Source organism: Apteryx mantelli, chromosome 19 (assembly GCF_036417845.1).
Source record: "Apteryx mantelli isolate bAptMan1 chromosome 19, bAptMan1.hap1, whole genome shotgun sequence".
In the NCBI taxonomy this organism is placed as follows: Eukaryota; Metazoa; Chordata; class Aves; order Apterygiformes; family Apterygidae; genus Apteryx; species Apteryx mantelli.
This window is the reverse complement of record NC_089996.1, coordinates 8,743,605-8,763,545: the sequence shown is the minus strand read 5'-3', so window position 1 is coordinate 8,763,545 and position 19,941 is coordinate 8,743,605. Positions and strand designations below refer to the sequence as shown.

The 19,941-nt window shown below is 53.2% G+C and overlaps 1 protein-coding gene across 1 annotated transcript; it reads right to left on the bottom strand.

Moving 5' to 3' along the window:
• Nucleotides 1-8,086: 8,086 nt before the first annotated feature.
• On the bottom strand, nt 8,087-19,525 carry ST6GALNAC1 (ST6 N-acetylgalactosaminide alpha-2,6-sialyltransferase 1). The gene is made up of 10 exons (XM_067308624.1): nt 19,434-19,525; nt 18,691-19,113; nt 18,069-18,327; nt 13,523-13,691; nt 13,157-13,328; nt 12,619-12,757; nt 12,132-12,235; nt 11,442-11,531; nt 9,718-9,817; nt 8,087-9,290 (listed from the first exon to the last, which is right to left on the bottom strand). Exons 1-10 carry the CDS (start codon nt 19,523-19,525, stop codon nt 9,120-9,122), a joined length of 1,719 nt encoding a protein of 572 aa, XP_067164725.1. The 3' UTR covers nt 8,087-9,119.
• Nucleotides 19,526-19,941: the final 416 nt, after the last annotated feature.

Below are 19,941 nucleotides of genomic sequence, written 5' to 3'. Positions count from 1 at the left end.
TGCTGGTGTTGCGGTGCAACGTTACGGACCGCCTGACAAGGGGATGGGGTGGCCGAGGTTTCCTACAAGCTACCTGAAGTCCCCCAAACGCCAGACCCGGTCATCAGGGGGATTTTAACTATGCGGATGTCTGTAGGTTGGCCAACACGGCGTGGGGCTGGCACCGAAGAAGCACCTAGGTTGCACGGGTGACAACGTCCTGGTGCAAACACGGGAGCAGGGCTGCAGCAAGCAGGCTGCAGAGGCGAGCAGCAGCGCTGGCCTCTGCACGGTGGGAGAAAAGGCTTGATCAGACCTTGGCCCCCACGAGGGGAAGGTGGCCAGGCTGATTTTAAAGAAAACTTCCAGAGAACAAATCCTCCCATTGTGCAGGGAGACGGGGAATTGGGGCCGGCGGGCTTGGCTGAGCACCGAGCGTCTCAGGTAACTAAAATGCAAAAAGAGAGCAAGCAAGAAGTGGAGAGAAGGAGAGGCAGCAAAGGAGGGGTACAAAGCATTGCTCAGACACGTAGGGATGAAATCAGGAGGGCTAAAGCCCCGCTGGAACTAAAACTGGGGAAAGAAGGAGGGGGAACAAGAGGGACTCAGCAAGTACCCCAGCAGCAAAAGCCAGGAGAAAGAAAACGTGGGTGCAGCGATGGAAGTACTTGATACCTTTTTTGCCTCTATGTCCACAGGCAAAGCCCGTCCCCAGTCCCGGTGGGTACAGGCACAGGCTGGGAGAGGCTCCAGCCAGCAGCGGGGACAACAGGCTCCTCTCAGAGGCCCCCGCGCCTGGATCCCGACTCTGCCAGGGACCAACAGCGGGTGCTCGGCCGACTCCTCCCGCACGGCGTGACGCAGGGGTCCCCTCGTGCTCGTCTTGAGCCTGCTGCAGGATGACGTCTTTGGGGTGCCCTTGGCTCCCGTCCTCCAGCAGCACGGCAGGGGCTCCGGCAGGAACGGGCAGCGCTAGCGCTGGCACGGAAAGGCCCCGCGCTGCACCGCGACGCCGCTAGGCTGCCCTGCAGCAACGCGGGGCTGCGGAGACGGCGGCCGCGGGGCACCCGGCGCCGCGCACCCCTCCTTGCTAGCGGGCCAGGTCTTGCGCCTGCGGATCCTTCATTTTAGCCAATCTGGTATCGCAAAACAAAGATGAAAACTCCGTTTTCCTCGGCGTGCCAAGGTGGATTCGGTCCCTGAGAGCCACCGTCTCGGCTCATGGGCTCTCAGCTCTGGGCCTTCCCGTAAGTCACGAGGGATTCAGCAAGCCTGGCCCTGGCCCTGGCCCTGGCCCTGAAGGAGCAAAGCTCAGGAGCAAGTGGCCTGGAGAAAGTCAGAGACTGACCATCCGGGAGGCTTTTATGCTCCGATTATGCAAACGCTGGCGAGAGGCGGCTTCGGTACATTTGCCCAGAGGGATGGAGTAGCTGATTTCTTGAAGTCCTTCCCATCTCTTTGTTTCCACAATGTAAGGTTTTTTACTCGTGTTTTACAAGTAAAAATGAGACGTACAGTTCTTCATCTGCTTTACTTATTTTATGCCAGGATGCATTTTGGCCCGTGCCTCAAAATTAAGCGCTACTTATTTAGGAGTTAAATAAGTGTGAAAACCCTTTAAAACAATAGTTGCCAAATAAAGATTAGAAAAAGAACACAAAGAAATTACAATGAAAACCAGCAAGTATCATTTTTAGCCTGGGCTTTTTATTCCAGTAATTACTTCTTGGAAACCAAACCCAAGCCATCCACATTGCTAGAGACAGCGAGAGGAAAATAAGAACATTTTGCACCAGTAGGCTGTCGGCCACAGGTTGGTGGAGGAAAGCCTCATGGGCTTTACCATGATGAACTGTCCTGCTGGGAGAAAGCCATTTCCAAAGATCTCCCAGAGGATTTATATACCTCAATCTGTTCAGCATAGGTCAGGGGAGCATTTAAGGAAGTGCCAAAAACCTGGTCAAAGGAAACTTCCCTGAAAAATCAAAGTCTGGACTTAAAATGTGTTGCTCCACGGGCCCCGCTGGAGAATGTGGGGCCATATGGCTGCCTATGGAGGCAAGGCCATTGCGTAATGAAAAATTCATTAGCAGATGTCTAGGGAGGCTGACGCACAGCCCCTTCCCGACGGCGGGCTGGGAGAGCAGCGAGGAGAGCGGCTCGGCCAAACCGCCTCTTGCCAGGTTCCCCCCGAGAAACAGGGTCATGCAGAAAGCCTGCCCGCACCGAGTGCTGCCTGCGCCGTCCGGCGGATGGTCCCGGATGGCGTTGGTCAGGATTTCTAGCTGTTACTGCAACCAAAGCCAGGAGGCGAGCAGGAGAAACAGCCATCACAGAGGACAGGCAGCTGTATTCCTGCCGCAGGGCTCTTTCCTCCGGGCCAGAGGCTCTTGCACAGTCGCGGGCACCGGCGCGACGGCCCCGGGGGCGCGAGCGCTGCCACGTGGCGCACGCTGCTGGTGCCCACCCCGCGCGCGCCTGCTGCCCCAGCGATGCTGGCGTTTGCTTTACCTGGTTCGGGGGTGCCGGTCACCCACCCAAGCACAAGCTGGGAGCTGACAGCTGGGGTCTCCTCGGTCGTCGCGATGGTCTCTAACGGGCACGTAGAGGGATGCTTGGGCATGGGGATCACTAGGCCGGTATGACAGCAGCATGGTGCCAGCACTCAGCCGCAGGACTGGAGATGCTCAGGGCAGCGCTCCTGGCCTCCGCGCTACCCCGCGGTGTCTGCGGCTCCCAGCACCGGGCTCTGCCTCTCCGCCTTTTCCACCTTTTACCTCAAAGGCTGTCCGAGGAAATGGGGCGTCCCTCCCCACAGTGCAATCCCATACTGCAGGGAGAGAAAGAAGCTTGGAGACGCAGCTTCTCACTGAAACGGAGCTGATGGGGCCCATCTTTATGGCCAATCCAGCAGGATCCAGCCCAACAGGCAAACACACCCTTTAATTCCCTCCTCAAACCCCGGTCTGCTCCTCACAAAAGCAAGAACTTCCCCGGGATGAGACACAGGCCAGGCTGCCAGGTCAGGGCTGTGCATGCAGCCTCCAGTCCACGTTGGCTTGGGTCTCCTCCGCACGCCGACAGCTGTCCCTGGGGCTGCAGGGCCTGTCCGGAGCCTCATCTCCGAGCACCCGTGCCTGGCAGAGCCTGCGGTCAGCCCCACACCCTTGACCACGGCTGAGATAAGCCGAACGCGCAGTCCGAAGGTTGTCCCCCTCCAACAGGCATGAGGCAATAGACAAGCCCTGGATTATCCTCTGCAGGGACACGGGGCTGAAAACGCCTCCAGCAAATCTAGGTGACACGACCCAAACCGCTGCCTTCCTCTCCCTCGCCTGCTCCAGTCCAGCCAGGGTGGACGTGAGCTGATCCTGGGGAGCTGCATGCTCTTGGCAGGGCGAACATCCCCGAGGTCTGCCGAAACATGGGACCCTCAAAGCCACCTGGCCAAGGGGTCCGTCCCTGAGGGACGCAGCTTGGGAGGGGGACAGGGCTGAGGAGAGAAGACACCATCTCCAAGCATCGGTTGGAGCCGCATCCTTGTCTCCGCTGCGGGTGGCAGGTCGGGGCTGTGCCTTCCCCGCCTGATGCCCTGGCAAGGGTGACGCACTGGAGCCCGTCCGTGGGAGGGAGCCTCGGGATGTTCCCAGGACTCAGCTCGCAGGCATCTCTCCAGGATTTACTGCCCTGAGGGTCAGGCTGGGCTGGGAAAGCCCTGCAGCACCCAGGTCCCTGATGCCCAGCCAGGCTGAGGAGACCCAGCCTGATGCGGCCCCTCAGCGCCATGTCCAGCACGTGAAGGGCTTTAGCAGCATCAAAGCAGGCCACAAGCATCCCAGAAATTGAGTAGGTGATGGCTTCGCTCAGGCTGCTTTGATATTTAGCCTTCTGTTTTCTCTTCCAGCCCCAACAAAGCGATAAAGCCAGGAGCCTGCAAGAGCAGCTGTGCTTCCACCACTGGCACAGCCCTGATGTCCCTATGAGGGCATCGCTCCTTCTCTGCCGTTAGCACAGCTCGTGTGCATCCCCAGACCCCAAAGCTGGGATTTGAGGTACTGCCAAACTCCTCCAGTCCCAGACAGAGGGGCCAGCTCCTACCTCCATCCCCTCCGGGCACAGAGTACAGCTGAACAGTGCCCCACGTCATCTCCTTTTCGGAATGGGCCTGGATGGTTCAGGTCTCCTGCCTGCACCCTCCAAAACAAAGGCCCCCAGACTTGCATCCGTGTGCCCGCGAGGAGGACACGAGGACCCGGCCACTGCTGCACCTCCAGGAGCTGTTTGCCTGTGGGGACCTGCTCCAGCAGCCAGAGATTAGGGCTTCCTGCAGAGGAGCTGCGAGGAGGTCATCTGTTGTTTTTTGCAATGCAAAGTCACGGGCTGCTCCTTTATCATGTTCTCCCTCCCCTGTTATCAATAGCTTTTCTGGTCTGACTGGATTTCCCTGCTGCCACATCCCTTGATACAGGGAGAAAGGAGAGGGTGTATTTCCCCAGTGTCCCTGTGCACAAAGGGCCCGGTCCAAACCTCTCTTGCCTCCAGGAATGTAAATAGCATCTGGCAAATCACCAGCACGAGGATGTTTGTGCTGACCTGGAGTAGGCACACACCTCTGCTGCGCTCCTGCAATGCCTGCGGAGCTCTCGTTCGGCACATACTAGTCATGGCTCTGGAGAAAGCACGAGTGCTGGGAAGCTGGGTGGTGATTTCCAGCTCTGTCTTGGTCACCTTGCTGCTCTGCGCCTTGGTTTCTTGATTGGGAAAGAGGAACAGGAGTGACAAGCTGGATCTGCTGTCCCCATCATGGCATGTGCCATGCTTGGAGCCAGGAGTGCGGTACGTGCAGCAACGCCCTCCCAGCGCTCCACAGCATCCGGGCTCTGCAGCTGGGTTTGGATTTTGCCACTGCTAACAGGTGACCAGAGCCCCAGGACATGGCCCCAAGAGGCCTGCAGAGGCCTTGCAGGCTCTAGAAAGCGGGGTGGGACAACCAGGACTGGTAACGAGATGGGTCAGGAGTGCTCGCAGTGCTGCTTGAGCAGTCCCCAAGGCACTATCCCTGTCCCTCAGCCCAGCAACCCCCCAAAGCTGCTTTCTCCTGCTCCAGAGCTGGCTGCAGGTCCCAGCTGAAGAGCTACGTGCCTGCCAGCGCGTGGCTGGACACGGTCCCTGCTTCTGCTATAGATAGGTGAACAGTCACACCACGGAGAAGGAAGAAGTAAAAACCAAACAAAAGATTCAGAGCTCTGCCTGGGACGTGGCACCTGCAAGACCTTCTGGGTAAATGGATTTCTGTCTCCCAGCCCAGCAGGGAATGTCTAAAGGCAGTTTATCCCTGGGGAATCCACGGAAGAATTGGGCAGAGCTGAAGTAATGGCTAACGGGTACTCACCAATAGCTTCCCAAAAAAGTAGAGATCTCACTACAGCAGAGATCAGCAGCTTCTGGGGATGCTGAAGCACAGCTGTGTATTTCTTCCCCAAATCAGAGGGTCAACATCCCGGTTTAAACCCAGCAGGAACCTGGAGCTTCTGGCTGCCAGCGGAGAAAGACGCTGATGGCCGATAGCACAGGGATACCTTGTCTCCATATGAGTGGGAGTTGCTGTGTCTCTCCGAGACGTCTCCCAGGATGCCCAGCCCTGATCCTGCCGTGCGCCCCTTCACTTGTGCAGTCCCTGGCACCATGCCGTGTTGCACAAGATGCGACCGTCCCTTTGCACGCACCTTGCACTGCATTGTTCCACTTGGTTATTGCTCTCCTTGATTTGCTGTGAGACCGTGCAAGGTGTAGCAATCTGTGCCATGCTTCCGCATGGACCCGGAGTGCAGCGTCCTGTGCTCCCCCATCCATGGAGCAGCTCTTGGGGACACCCAGCAGCAAGGGCGGCTCTCACAAGGACCAAACCTCTTCTCCTGTGTGAGTTCCCATGCACCCCAAGGAGTTCCTGGTCCATAAACCCTTCAGGCAGGTGGGTGTTACAAAAGGCACTGGGATGGTAGCACAGCACCAGCCTACGGCACTTGGCCACACAGCATGGGCAGCCCTGGAGCTGTTAACGGCCCATGGGCACGGCCAGTGCCAGACACGGACGGCCAGATACAGCACAATGCTGCCGGGTGCCTGGACAAGAGCTGCCATCTGGTGGCCCTGGGACAAGTTGCTGGCCTGCCAACCACAGGGACCTGGTTGAGGATGTTTGGGGTGGCCAGGCACCACGGCACCATGCACAGTCCTCAGCGTGGCTCTGTTCAGCTGCACTGGGGAGGCTGGTGCTGATCTGGCGCTGCCTGGCATTGCTGCTTTCACCCAGTGACACGCACAGGTGGGGGATTCTCCCAAGACTTGCATCCCAGCTCTTGCCAAGGATGCTGTTTATAACTGTCCTCCACGAGCTTTGCTACACTGAGTTGCGCCAGGGGTTGGCTGGGAGACTTTGTCTCCAAACCCTCTTGACTTATCACTGATGAGTGAAGAGCACCAAAACCTCTGCTGTCTGGACTCCATCATGAGAGGAGAGCTCGGAGGGAAATGGGCTCTGCCAGCGAGGAAAGCCTCCCAGGAAGGTTTTCTTCCTCTCGACTCTGGGAAACGTCAGCCATACAGAAGAGCTGGGTGCTGGGGGAAACCATGGGCTCAGGGCTGCTAGCCCATCCACAACGCCCGGTCTTCTCGCCTACCACGTTTGCCTTGCACGGTGGGGCTCAGCCCCTGCCCCATCCCATTTCCCGGAGGAGAAGGAAACAAAAGAGGAAGAGGGGGAAGGGAAGGATTTAAGAGAAACTTCTTCCAACTTCTCAGGAACAGAAAAGCCCTATTCAGAGGGGAAGAATACCCGTGCGGGGCTGGTCACCTAGCAACTCGCAGCAATTTGGCACGGGGAAGGAACAAAGCCTCCTCGCTACCCCCCTGAGAGCCCAGAGCCCCGCAGCCAGCCCAGCCGAGCATCAGCATCGGCGCTGGGAAAGGCAGGCAGGGCCTGGGGGACACAGGACATCGGCAACACTCGGCAGGGCCCCGAGCTCCTGGGGTCACTGGGAGTTTGTCCTCGGTTGGCTCTGGAGGGTGACGAGTGTCCGTCAGGCTGCCCCTTTTCAGGGAGCCAGCCGGCTGCTGCTCAGGAACGGTATTTCTGGCCTGGTCCAAAGCCTGCCCATGGCTCTGGCAGAGCGCGCGCAGCCCAGGGGAAGCTGGCTCAGCCCTCGCGAGGCTCCCACCAAGCCGAGGAGGGCGATGGCTTCACAGCGCTGGATCCCTGCACGTCCAGCGCTGCACACGTTATTCCCAAAAGAGGCGTGCTGCGTTTTGGATAGCTCTCCTCTCCCACGGACATCGTGGGGCTTGTGGGCAGAGCAGCCAACGCAGGCTGCAGCCTCTCCCAGACAAGCTGCATTCGTTGTTTAGATTGTCAATGGGGGGTTTCTCCATTGCAAACAAGCTTACTGAGACACGAGAAACTGTTCGGCCTCTCTGCAGCACAAGCAATAAAGGGACAAAGGAAATGGGGCCTAACAAACCCTGCTGACAATCCGAGCTGAAACGCCCTCCCTCAGAGGCCGGGGGGTCCTCGGAGACGCTACCGCTGCCAGACAGAAACGTTGGACAAAAGAAAAACCACTTGCAGCCAAAGCAGGTCCATCGGGACCAGATAGCTGGTGTGCAGTTGGGCCCCAGTCCAGGGCCTGCCAAATCCAGGGTGAGGCTCTGGGCTTGCCTGGACACTGGAAGTGGCTTTTGGTTGAGTAGTGTCATGGGAGAAACATCCAGCCCCCCAGGCAGTCATCTCCAGCATCTGATATACCCAGAGAGCAGGCACTGGGACAAGGACAGACTCGCCAGGTATTTATCCACTTTCTCAGGGAGGTTTAGAGCCAGCTCTGATCCCTGTCCTGCCACAGCAAGGTGGACAACTGGAGACCGCTCAGGTGTATCCACACAAGCTGCAGAGCATTAGCAGATGGAGGTATTGTCATTAACCCCCAGCCCTTCTCGTTCTTCTCCCTCCCTTTCTTGGCTTCATTCCCCTGTATAGCAGCATTTGAGCAACTGTTTTGGGCACAAACTAAATAACCACATCCCACAGGGCTGCAATGAAAATCAGCTTGGCCAAAGCAGCGACATTTATTTTGCTTGCAAAACCCCATTCATAAGGCAATACATTGCAGGCTTGCTGGCTGCAACCAGGCCTCTCCCCCTCAGCATGACTGGGGACAGGCGCTCCAGCCAGCAGCAAGGACAGATAGCAACCATTCCTGGACTTGGAGAGCTCCTATCTCCCCTGGCCAGAGGGCAAACAAAGTGCTCCTGGGACAGGTGGTAGCCAAGCATGCCAAGGCCCAACGAAGCACTGACTTGGCACACCAGGACTGCAACACAATGCTAACATGTCCTGCAGCCAGGGGAGCCCACAGAGCCAGCAGCACTGAGCAAGTCTGGCAAGCCTTGTGCACCGCAGAGAGCATTTACCTTCCCTTTTACTGATGGTGAGCTCAGGGAAGCAGATCGGACACCAGCCATCATGGTGCTCCTTCTGAAGTGTCATGAGTAGGCTATGGTGGGAAGCAAAAGTGAGATTCATCCCATCCTATCAGCCGTCTGCAAGCCAAGCATCCAGATTCTTTTTAATCGGAAGGCAGCAGAGCCGGAGCAGCACCTCACCCGAGTCATCCACCTGAGACAGGATCTGTCCATCCATCTCTGTCCATTGGCTGCAGAAGGAGCTTGCTTAGACAAGACACCCAACTCCGAGATGGGCACTGCTAAGAGAGAGGAACCACCTAGAACAAAAAGCTAGCCCCAGCCTGAGGAGAGGAGCATCTCATTGCAAAGAGGGTAAACTTGGATGAGGACGCATGACCAGCTGCTACTCAGATCCATCCTGGATTTCTCCCTCCCAAAACCAGAGCCTACAATCATCCACAATGGGTCTTGCAATGTAGTCAGATTGGGGATGTCTTTGTTGGTCTGCTGCATTTGCTGGCTGTTCTTCTCCCGACCTGTAGCACTTGCACATTTGTGGAAATGTCCAAAGCAAGGAAGTATCTGTGCCTGGAAGTCCAGAGCTAACCCTGGCTCTAGAAGTACTCCTTTCCCTGTGAGGCGTTGTTGAGATATCCCAAGCAATGGCGCTTGCCACACAGTCAGGATCTCTGGTAGAGTTTCATGATATTCTCATCGTGGAGCCTTTTCCACACCTTCTTCTCCAGGTCGAAGTCGTGGTTAGTGTAGAAGACCAGGCGTTTCCACTCCTTGTCGTAATAGTGATCCGAGTACTTCTGGTGACCCTCTGTGATGTAGCCATAGGCACTCACCTGGGAAAGACAGAGGGCTCAGTTTGGAGAGGTACAAAGGATGGAAGGTGCTGAGTATAATACAGAACACAGCTCCCAAACGGGGAGGAGCATACGACAGGGATGCCAGTAAGGGCTGCCTCCCAGTGACCCTACATGGGGGTCCAGATAGACCAGACTGCAAATGCTGGCTCCAGACGGGTTGATCTCCTCTCAAACTACCTCCTTGGGAGCAAGGACAGTCCTCAGGCCCTGAAGCCACAGGAAGCTTCGCAGCCTGTATGTGATCTATTCTAGGGTCATTCCTCTTGTGCTCAATCCACTCCCCCACAGCTTACAAGAATCCCTCTACTCTCAAAGCAGATGGTGGTCGAGGCTGGCGTCACCTATGCTCTACCCTATTATCCTATCCCCTCTTCTGGGCAGTCAGGAATCATCATGCCCTTACCTGGTCACAGAGATGGAGGGCAGTCAGAAGCAGGAAGGCCCCTGTCGTGGGTCTGTAGAGCCGCCAGTAGGGCTTATCCAGTGTTTTGGATTTTAAAAACCTGCAGCAGAAGAGAAGAAAGCAGGGAGCAGTTGCTAGGTGTGATGGTTCAAACTGGCTCTAGCTTGCCCCCCTGTGGCCCGTGTGCCACCTCTGTTCCTTGCAGCAGTTTGTGCCCATGCTGGGCATTTCAGACAAGCTATGAGGGCAGCAAGCCTGCAACAGAAGCTGGGCCAGATACAGAGCTAGAATGTCAGGACATCTCCCTCTCTCTCATTCTTCTACCCTTCTCTGATGCTGGACTCTTGAACCCTGAATCACCAAAAGCTCCAGTTGTGCTCACGACGACAGTGCCAGGTCACGCTCCCCAGGGAATATGCACTGTGTGGGTCTGTGCTGACCCATCAAGCCTCACACATCTGCAGTGCACAGCCAACTGGGTGCTGCACTATCACTGCACAATCTGGGAAGAGATGCATAGCAGTGCTGGAGTCGGATCTACCGGCACTGAGGACCGGGTGAGAAGCACCCAAGTATGCATGAGTGTGTTTGTATGCCGGGGTGCTGTTGCATGCTCAGTAAAGCACGAAGCCATCAGCCACACTGTAACCTGCACTGAGCCCAGCTCAGCCCAAGCTTTATGAAAGTGGTAGGTCATCCAGCAGTGGGCATAAAGAGGTGGTGGATTAAAGGATCTACCGCATTAAAGCCTGTTCTCACATCTGTCCTTTGCCTTGCAATACAGGAGTGGCTTTGGAGCCCCTTGGTATATCCTTATCTCCATTCATTTAGGAGGGAAACAAAAAAAATGTAGAAAAGGCACAGAGTAGGAGCACAAAAACTGTTAGGAGCTGTGGGGTTTTGCACCAGTGGTTGTTAGAAAGGTAGGATTCCACACCAGAAAAAAAAATTTTTTTTGAGCCCTCTTGGCCTTGGAAAGGACCCAAGCCAGAGGGGAGATGGCAAAACAAGCAGGTAAGTGTGAGCCATCTGGCATTGTATTTGCCTTCTCTCAGAGAAAAGCACAACTCAGCCCTCAGGGAGACTGAAGAGTAAATGTAGCCAAAGTAGGGCACAACAGAAGCTCTTCTGCTGCAGCTCATAATCACATGCGGCCCATGCTTGGCAGATCTTACAGTGACAGCGTCTAGAAGGCTTGTAAAAAGGATTAGAGATGCAAAGAGCAGCAGCCAGGACAAGGGAATGGGATACTGAAGAAGTGCCTATTCTCATGCTTGAGGGCACAAACAACTTACTGAGTCAAGGGATGTGAGAAGAGGAGCTTTCCTCCAAGGTCCTGAGCTATGGGAACCACGAAAGGTTGGTCCTGAACTAGATCAACTATTCTGGCACTTTAGCAACACTGCCCATCCAGAAGTACCACATGCCCAGGACATATTTTCTGTGCAGAAAACCAAACCTACAGCTGTTGCTTCTCCAGCTCACAGGTGCCAGAGGGTAATATCCTGCTCCAGGCAGAGGTCTACACACTGCTAACATCCCACTTCAGTACCATAGAGCATTTTAATTGACTGCACACAGGTTAACCTCATTCCCAAGCTGCTGGTGTGGCTAAATTGCAGTTGTTGAGGGAGCAAGCTGGGAGGATAGAGCCCAGAGACAGAGAGAGAAGGTGCTAGCCAGAAAAATAATAATCCCCTTAGAGCAGATAACTCCCTGCTCACCTGTTTTTCATATATCTGAGAAAATCAGGATGAACCACCAGGTATCTGTCCAGCTTGAAATCTTCATCGAATCTGTCTCGGGGCCTTTGCCTAAGGACAGGAATGGGGAGACTCAGGACAAGCTCCTATATCTCATCATGGCTGGAAAGCATCAGCCCTGATTCACTTGGTGATAAGAAAAAAAACACAAATGGTGTTAAGTTATTCTGCAGCATTTCCCAGATGATGACAAAAACCTGTGTGCATTGCAGGGGAAGAGATCAGGGAAGAGGGGGAGCAACAGGACACAGGAATATCAGAGTGTGTGCATGTCTAGACAAGACTTGGTAAAATTGGGACCTTCATCCATGAGTAGGCAGGCCACCAGGTACAGACACCAGACCAGACAATAGCACATGTTCATCCCAGAGGACCCCAAAGCTTTCTCCAAGCACAGACCGCTACTCACTGCATATGTGCACACACCACTGAAACCAGCTATTTCTGGGAAGGAGGTGTATTGGTCAAGGCAGTGCTCAGAGCTGGGGGGGGAGAAGAGGTATAAAAACAAATCTGCAAGGGAAGGAGGGTTTAACCTCGCTTTACCCTGTCCTGCCTCTCAGCAGGGCTGGACATAGCACTGAGGCTGGAAGAGGGCACAGTGGAGTGCTCTACACTCAAGGGCACAGAGGTGGGCCCCATTTGTTTTACCCGTATTGATTCAAGAATCCCTTCCTGGTTTCTCCGTTCAGCAGAAGAGCCTTCAGCCACTCATAGTCTCTAGCGCCCTCCAGGAAGTGAATGTATCTGATATGCTAGGAAAACAAGTAAGTGTTAATGAACAGCATGAGAGAGAAACGTTCTTTAAAAAACAAAAAGCAAGCAGGTATCTAGGCTCACCGAGTGTCTCAGGCACAGATCTAGAGTCCACAGCTTTTAACTATTCTATACAAGCAGAGTGGAGATAACATTTGGTGTGTAGCTACTTTATATAAAAAAGGGCTGGGGCAGGACTCAAGCCCAGCTTGCCATTGTGAATGCTCACTCTCAAGCTAAGCTGATGCAGTTCCCTCACAAAGGGTAATGCCAAGGTGTTACCTCAGTCCCTTTGCTCTTCATCGAGGGAAAGTTCAGAAGTGAACACCACAAACAGCATCCTGTCAAAGCTGTGAGCATGTATGACATGGACCTGACTTACTTTTCCCCTTGGAATCTTGCTGAACCCCCTATGACTCAAGATCAGGAGAGAGGACACCAGGGAGTAGGCTGTGAATCCATAAAAGGAGGTTTTTGTTCCCACATCTTTTTCGTAACCTTTGATTACGGCCCCGCTCACCCTGAGAAAGGAAATCAAACAGAGGAGCAGAGTTAGCAGATGATCAGGGTAAACCCTGGTGTCCACATTTATAAAAGGACAAGAGAGCATTAGTCTGGAGGAAGGGCAGATTAGGCCCATTTTGAGCTACACCTCTTCAGCTGTGGAAAAGCTACTTCCCCCTGCTTTGGGAATGGTTTTTTATGGCTCATCTCCAAATCCAGACAGACTCTTCCTTGGTGTTCAGGAATTTTCCAAAACCTTTTTGGTTTGGCTTCTTGTCCTGCTACCTGCCATTTTGGCACGTGGGAGGCAGGGCAATACGAGGAGAGGCAAAGTTATCCAGCCGCAATTATCCTGCTAGCCAGAATAGGCTAGTGGGTATCTTGCAAGAAGGAAAGCAATAAAGGGTCTGTCTTACCGGAAGACATAGTCATGGGAGTCAATTTCCTGGCCCATCCCGGAGTTATTCAGTATCCCCCCGTTCCCCACAACGGCACAGCTGATGCATCTTGGCATGTTGCTGCTGCTGTTGGCCAGGAGGAGCTGCTGGTGGGGGTTTGGAGGCAGCAGGGACATGACCTCCTTCACCACTGCAAAGCAAACACAGTGGAGAGTTAGCATCAAAAGCCTGGGAAATGGACGCAGAGAAACTGCACAGTTTCCACCACAGGATCCATCTAGCTGCCGTCTGCGACAGAGAGATGCTGCAAACCTCCAGCTACTTGCCACAAGATTGCTGCCAGGAGTTTGGTGGTCCCATCTGAATATGCCCTGAGGTACTCACATGAATAATTCAGCTCCATGAAGCCAAATGGAGGTGCAAAATGCTCCAGGCGGTTCCACTCACTATCATTGAAGTATCTCCCATCTGTGAAGATCGTAATGTTGGGCAGGAAAAGATCTCGCAGCCAGTCAGACTTGGCAGCTTTGGCCTTCACTGAGTCAGAGCAGGCCTTGAAGAACAAAAAGAAAATGAAAGGCCTGATTAGCAGTGAGCTGACAAACTTGACTGAGTGTCAAGTGCGCGCGTCTGTGTGTGAGGATACGGAAAAGAAATTCCAGTTATACATCAGCCATCCCCCCTCAATGTCCCATCACCATGAACGCGAGGCACAATTTCAGCATTACATCAACAACCAGCTGATGGAAAATCACCCACAAGGAAGCCAGTGTGACTCCAGGTCTCTAAGAATTTTTTCTTCAGGACAACAGGCCTGCGACCTTTTATCACACCTTTCATCAGAAGCAAAATCACTTTTACTGGTTTGGGGCCTCATTATTTGAGGCAACTCAATACCTGTGATAGGCCTAACCTAAACACACTAAATGAGGCCAGCGTCCCCTGTTGGTAATGTACCTCCCAAGGTCCCGGCCTCAGAGAGCTGAGCACATGAAGAAACACAGTGAGGAATGTGTGGGATCAGATGACCATTATCATCATCTTCAAAGACAAGAAAAAGCATTCAAACAGCTTGCTCAAGGTTAAAGAGGAAACAGGGAAATGTGCAGCTGGGATGGGAATCCAAGCCTGTTTACCCTTGGTAACAAGAGTGGCCTTACTATTGCCAGCAGGTATTAGCCTGCATGTGCAGACAGAGAGCAGACAACTCCACTGTGGTAGACCTGCATTGAGTCAGTTTGGGTCCTTCCTTCTCAGGCATCTTCCCCACATATTTACTACAATATCCACTGAAAGACAAAACAGGGGACCAAATGGGCATGCAGGCTCAGCTCAAATCCACAGCAGTAACAGTACTGCATGGCCAAAGCCTTTTGAGCCTCTGTCATGCAAAAGCATGACATGCAAAAGCATGACAGAGCAAGTTCCACATCTCCTGCCTGCTGTTGCTTGGGGTGCGCTCTGCAGTTGAACTGGGCTCACTGCTATGGGTGAAGGTGACAATCTTGTTGCAGTCTGAGAAGACAGGCCTCATTCTGCCTGCTCACAGCATGAGTGCAGTGAGAACACTGTGGAGGGTTTGATATTGGCATCGTTTCATTTGGAGCACATTTCATGTCCAGAGACAGGGACGTTCCCTTCCTGCTCAAGCTGTACTTTATACTGTCCTAGGTTTGGGATTTCTTGTGCCTCTGCAGCTATACTGGATTAATATCAGAGTGGGAGAGTTCTAGCGGAAAGTCTGATCGTGCAGGAAATGAAGGAGGTGGCCTCAAGACGTGGAGGTGCTTCTGAGTCACTCTCTCTCCTTGCAGAACTGGGGATCAGGTTTAAGAGCGAGACCCAACATGTGACATTTGGACCCACATCTTCATTAAAGACATTCTGTGTGCATTTTCTCCTCTTTTCTGCACTGAGAAAGGGTTTTTCCCACTGTCCCAGCTGTTCTGCACACCCAGATACTTTGCAACCCCAGCTACACTGGAGGACGCTCTCAGCTTCCCCCTGTAAGTGCCAGGTCCTGCTCTGCATTACTGAGATGGCTGCATGGGCAGGGGGGAGCACACACTCTTGCAGTTCATTGGATGAGAACACAAGACCCCCTGGGACTCACCACCTCCAACAATGAGCAGGACCCCAGTGCACCTGCAGGCAGGCACTACCTCTGGGCAGGAGGAGTGAGGGACAGCCCCACATGGCATGTGCACTCTCAGTCACGTAGTTCTCCCAGTTCCGTTTGTACTCTGGGTGCCTCCAGCCCAGGAGAGCCTAGCAGGGAGGATGCACACCCTGCTCCACCGACAGGCACAGCTGGCAGGCACCTCTGCTGTGACTCAGTAAGGCTGGGCCAACATATGAGCTCAAATGTTTGACGACCAAGTTCTGCCTTTAACAGAGCCGCAGATCTTTGGATAACAGACATAACCTTGGGGCCAGTTGCTCCTCTCTTAAGTGGCTCAATGCCACGCTGAAGAGTGCACCCCATCAGCAACATAACGGCTCGCATTGCCAAATGGGGTGAAGAGAAATAACACCAAAATACCACGGGGACAGGAGGGGAGAGAAAACTCAAAGAGAAAACATCAAAATGATGAAACCCATCCCCAGATCTTTCATCAGTCCAGTTCATTTACCTCTGGTTTCTGCACATATCTTCCAGGGCATCCTGGGCACCTTGGGTTTGGGGAGCAGGGTCAACATTTTCAAGAGCAGCCCCTGCTCCACTGGTAGAGGTCCAGGCAGAGCAACACAGTGCCTGCAGCCCTGGCACGCCCCTGGAGCCACAGCTACATTCCTCTTAATGCCACCAAAATAGCACATGGCTATGGTGGAGGATTGTGGCACTGAGACTTCAAATGGGCAAATGGCTCTTTAAGACCATCAAGCTGAAGCAGGAGCTTCCATGCTCTGCTGAACTGCTTATGCCATCCCTGCTCTCTGAGCACATCATCATCGTGTAAAGGACATTTACACCCACGTGTAAAGACCTTCCTCACTCTAGAGAGAGCCACCTGCCTGTCCAAGGCTCCCAGTGACAGGGGTGCTGGGGAAAACTCCTGGAACTGCTCTGGGTATGCTTTAAAAAGAGTTACCACCATGAGATGGGGGACAGAGACAGTGCTATGCACCACAGCCTGCTCTTATCTGCTTGCTCGCACAAGATACTGCTCTGCTATTGTTCATAACTTTTCTAAAGGCCCTGATCCTGGACTCAAGTGATTATGAGATACTCAGATTTCATTTTAAGTTAGTTCCTAACCCTCATCACTATGGAGGAAAGTTCAAAAATATGGTTAAAACAAGAGTTCAGTTTGAAACAGAAAAGAAAAAGACACCGAAGTGCTGCTTTCAGATTCCATGGCTTTTAAGACAACCTGATGGTGGGGACCAGACTTATCATTCTGGAAGATGATCAGTAACATGACCTACTCAGTCAATTAGAGATAGTCACTAGAACTAACTAACAGAACAACGTTCCAAACAAGCAGGATACACAAGAAAACTTTAAAACTGTAACTGTGCAAGTGTTACTGCTTTGACAGGTCCAACTGTATTGTTTGAAATTCCCATCTTCAGCTCTACCAAAATACTCTTCCTGTGCTGAGCAAGCCTACAGTTGTTCCTATTTAACAAACAGGAACAAAAAAAGATCTGTTAATGAAGGATCTGTTATGAATGATTTGCTCTGCTCTGATGATGGTTCAATATATAGCAACAAAGTCCTAGACAGCAACCCAACAAGCTGGGACCATCTCAAGTCAGGGGAGCTCTGAATGGGTAAAGGATCTGTCTGCCCATTATGAGCATCTACACACAAGGTGGAGGTTATTCAGCAACACCTGGGAGAGTCTCTCATCTTCTTGTTTATAATAAACCACAAGAACAGAAATAAAGATACTCTTTCAGCTGTTTCAGCCATACTTTTCCCTCATGGGGCACACCCACATGTAGTTGAATTTTAGCCAATATTGACAGAAATCCTTACAGATGGGAACAGCTTCTAGCATACCGTCTCCAAAGCAGGCAGGCACACATTTATTGATCACCATCTAACCCTTTTCTTTGACCTTATTTTGACTTTAATACAAACAACTAATACAGCTTCTGTCCCTGTGCACTGAGCCCCTCTTCACCATTGCTGCCAGCATCATAGCTTACTGTCTAACACAGCACAAGTGTGATGAGTTTCCCTCTGCTGCCAAAGCATTTGATTTACTTTGGTACATACATGTTTGGATGAACAGACATACACACAGGCATTCCTACTCCTGTTCCCTCACCAGGAGCCTGGTTGCTTATTTAGCTAGGTTGTATGAAACCAAGATCAAGGCAAATCTGGGGACTAGAAAGCTGAATCTTCATAGGAATGCAGATGTTCAGTTTCCTGAGAGACCAGGTGATGGATGGGACACCTGCATTAGGACCACTATGTTAGTGCCAGACACCTAATGCCTGCCCGTAGGCATCGCAAGAGTAGGTGTTATAGCACTTACCTTGGGATGCTCTGTCACAGGGAACGTATAGCCTGCACTGTGTGCCTAAGTCTCCTTTCAAATAGAGCAAGGCACCTTAGTGTGGGACCCATCTCATAGCACATCTAACAGGAGTGATATTTTCCCCAGCTCCTCATGCATTTGAGCCCCAGAAAGGGCAGGTCCAGCCAATGTTCAAAGAAACCCAAGGAAATGGGCACGATTACAACAATTCCTCATACTGGAGCATGGCAGAGAGCTGGCCAGGCCAACTGAGCTGTACTCATACAACTCTCCCTCTCTGGGTCCTGGCAGCATCCGCTTATAGTGGTGGATTGGCCTACCAGCTTGGAGATCATCCTCCACGGCAAGGGGCACACTTGTGCTGTGGACAGCAGATAAGGAAGTCAACAGGGAGGTGTCATTCCTGGACAAATACACATGGCCAACACACCTACCGATGGTGGAGATGAGCTGTCCAGAACGTACTGGTCCTCGAAATCCCACTGTGGCTCAGATTTGAAATCAGCAGCTTTCAGTTTTTTCTTTTCTGTCACTGCAGCAGCCTGAGTCACAGGTCTTAAGCCATCGGTTTTTGCTGATGCAAGAGGCTCTTTTGCTTTGTCTTCGGATATGCTGCTTTCATGAGATCCCTCCGCCCCGGAGGCTGGTCTGGCCGTCATCTCCTCCTTGGCCCCCTCCGCCCCGGAGGCTGGTCTGGCCGTCATCTCCTCCTTGGCCCCCTCCGCCCCGGAGGCTGGCCTCGCTGTCATCTCCTCCTTGGCCCCCTCCGCCCCGGAGGCTGGCCTCGCTGTCATCTCCTCCTTGGCCCCCTCCGCCCCGGAGGCTGGCCTCGCTGTCATCTCCTCCTTGGCCCCCTCCGCCCCGGAGGCTGGCCTCGCTGTCATCTCCTCCTTGGCCCCCTCCGCCCCGGAGGCTGGCCTCGCTGTCTTCTCCTCCTTGTCCCCCTCCGCCCCGGAGGCTGGCCTCGCTGTCTTCTCCTCCTTGTCCCCCTCCGCCCCGGAGGCTGGCCTCGGCGTTGTCTTCTCCTCCTTGGCCCCCTCTGCCCTGGAGGCTGGCCTCGCCATCTTCTCCTCCTCGGCTCCCTCTGCCCCGGAGGCTGGTCTCGCTGTCTTCTCCTCCTCAGCCCCCTCCACCCCAGGGGCTGGTCTCACCATTGTCTTGTCCTTGGCTCCCTCCACCCCAAGGGCTGGTTTCACCACTGTCTTGTCCTTGGCTCTCTCCACCCCAAGGGCTGGTTTTGCAGTCATCTCTTTCTTGGCTCCCTCTACCCCTCCAGGGACTAGTTTCACTGTCTTCTGCTCCTCTTCTGCTTCCCAGCTTGGTGTGCTCTTAGGCTTATCTTGTTCAAGCCTCATGGCATCTTTTCCCAAGGTCACCTTTAAAAACGTCAAGTTCCCATTAGCAGAATAGTTTGAAACCTTTTGCTCATGGGTGTCTACTTGTACAGCATTCGGGGCAGGTTGGAAGAAGCTGAATTGCCTGAATGCAATCAAAGGAAAAGCAGACACATCACACACTTTCCACTGAACACTAAGCACCCTCCAGCCCATTTTGAGTGTTCTTGATTCTGAGCCCCTTTCTGTGCTTCAGAGCACAGCTGCATACAGCAGCCACACTCAGAGGATTTGACTTGATAACTGCTACTGAGTTTCTGCAGGAAAGCAACCTAGTGCCTTGTTTGAAGGACACTGCCTGAACTGGATTTTGCTTACAACTTTGCCACCAAAGGACTATTAAGCTTCCCATACCCTTCTGGCCTGATCTCCCCAATAAGGAAATCCCAGATATCCCACACTTACCTCCAGATTTGTCTCTTGAAATATCCACACTGGCAGCAATGGCGAACCAGCACAGAACAGCTTTCCCCCCACCCCAAGTAGGCAGGACCCATGACAACAGTCCCAGAGAACTGCAGGAATGTGTTTTGGAAATCCTGCCTTCAGGATACTGGACACACCAGGAAGGCAGCCACCTGGCTCTCTACCTTCCTTGCTAAGAGAGCCAGGTGCTTTGGAGACAGATGCAGCATGAAGATCTTCCATAATTCAGTAAGGGAAATCTAATGAGTGAAACTCATTCCTTTATCTTTTACACAGCTTGAACTTCAGATATTTGAAATTACAGCCAGGAAAAAAAAAATCCTACTGCTACTGTGTTCTTTGTAAACTGGCCCTGCCCGAAAACATCAGTTTACAATCCGAACTAGCATGAAACATAGATGTGTACTTGTCTCAGAGTGGCCAATCAGACTTAATGCAAACTGATAACATCCCAGGCTCCCACCCATAGCAATGAGTGGGAACGGGC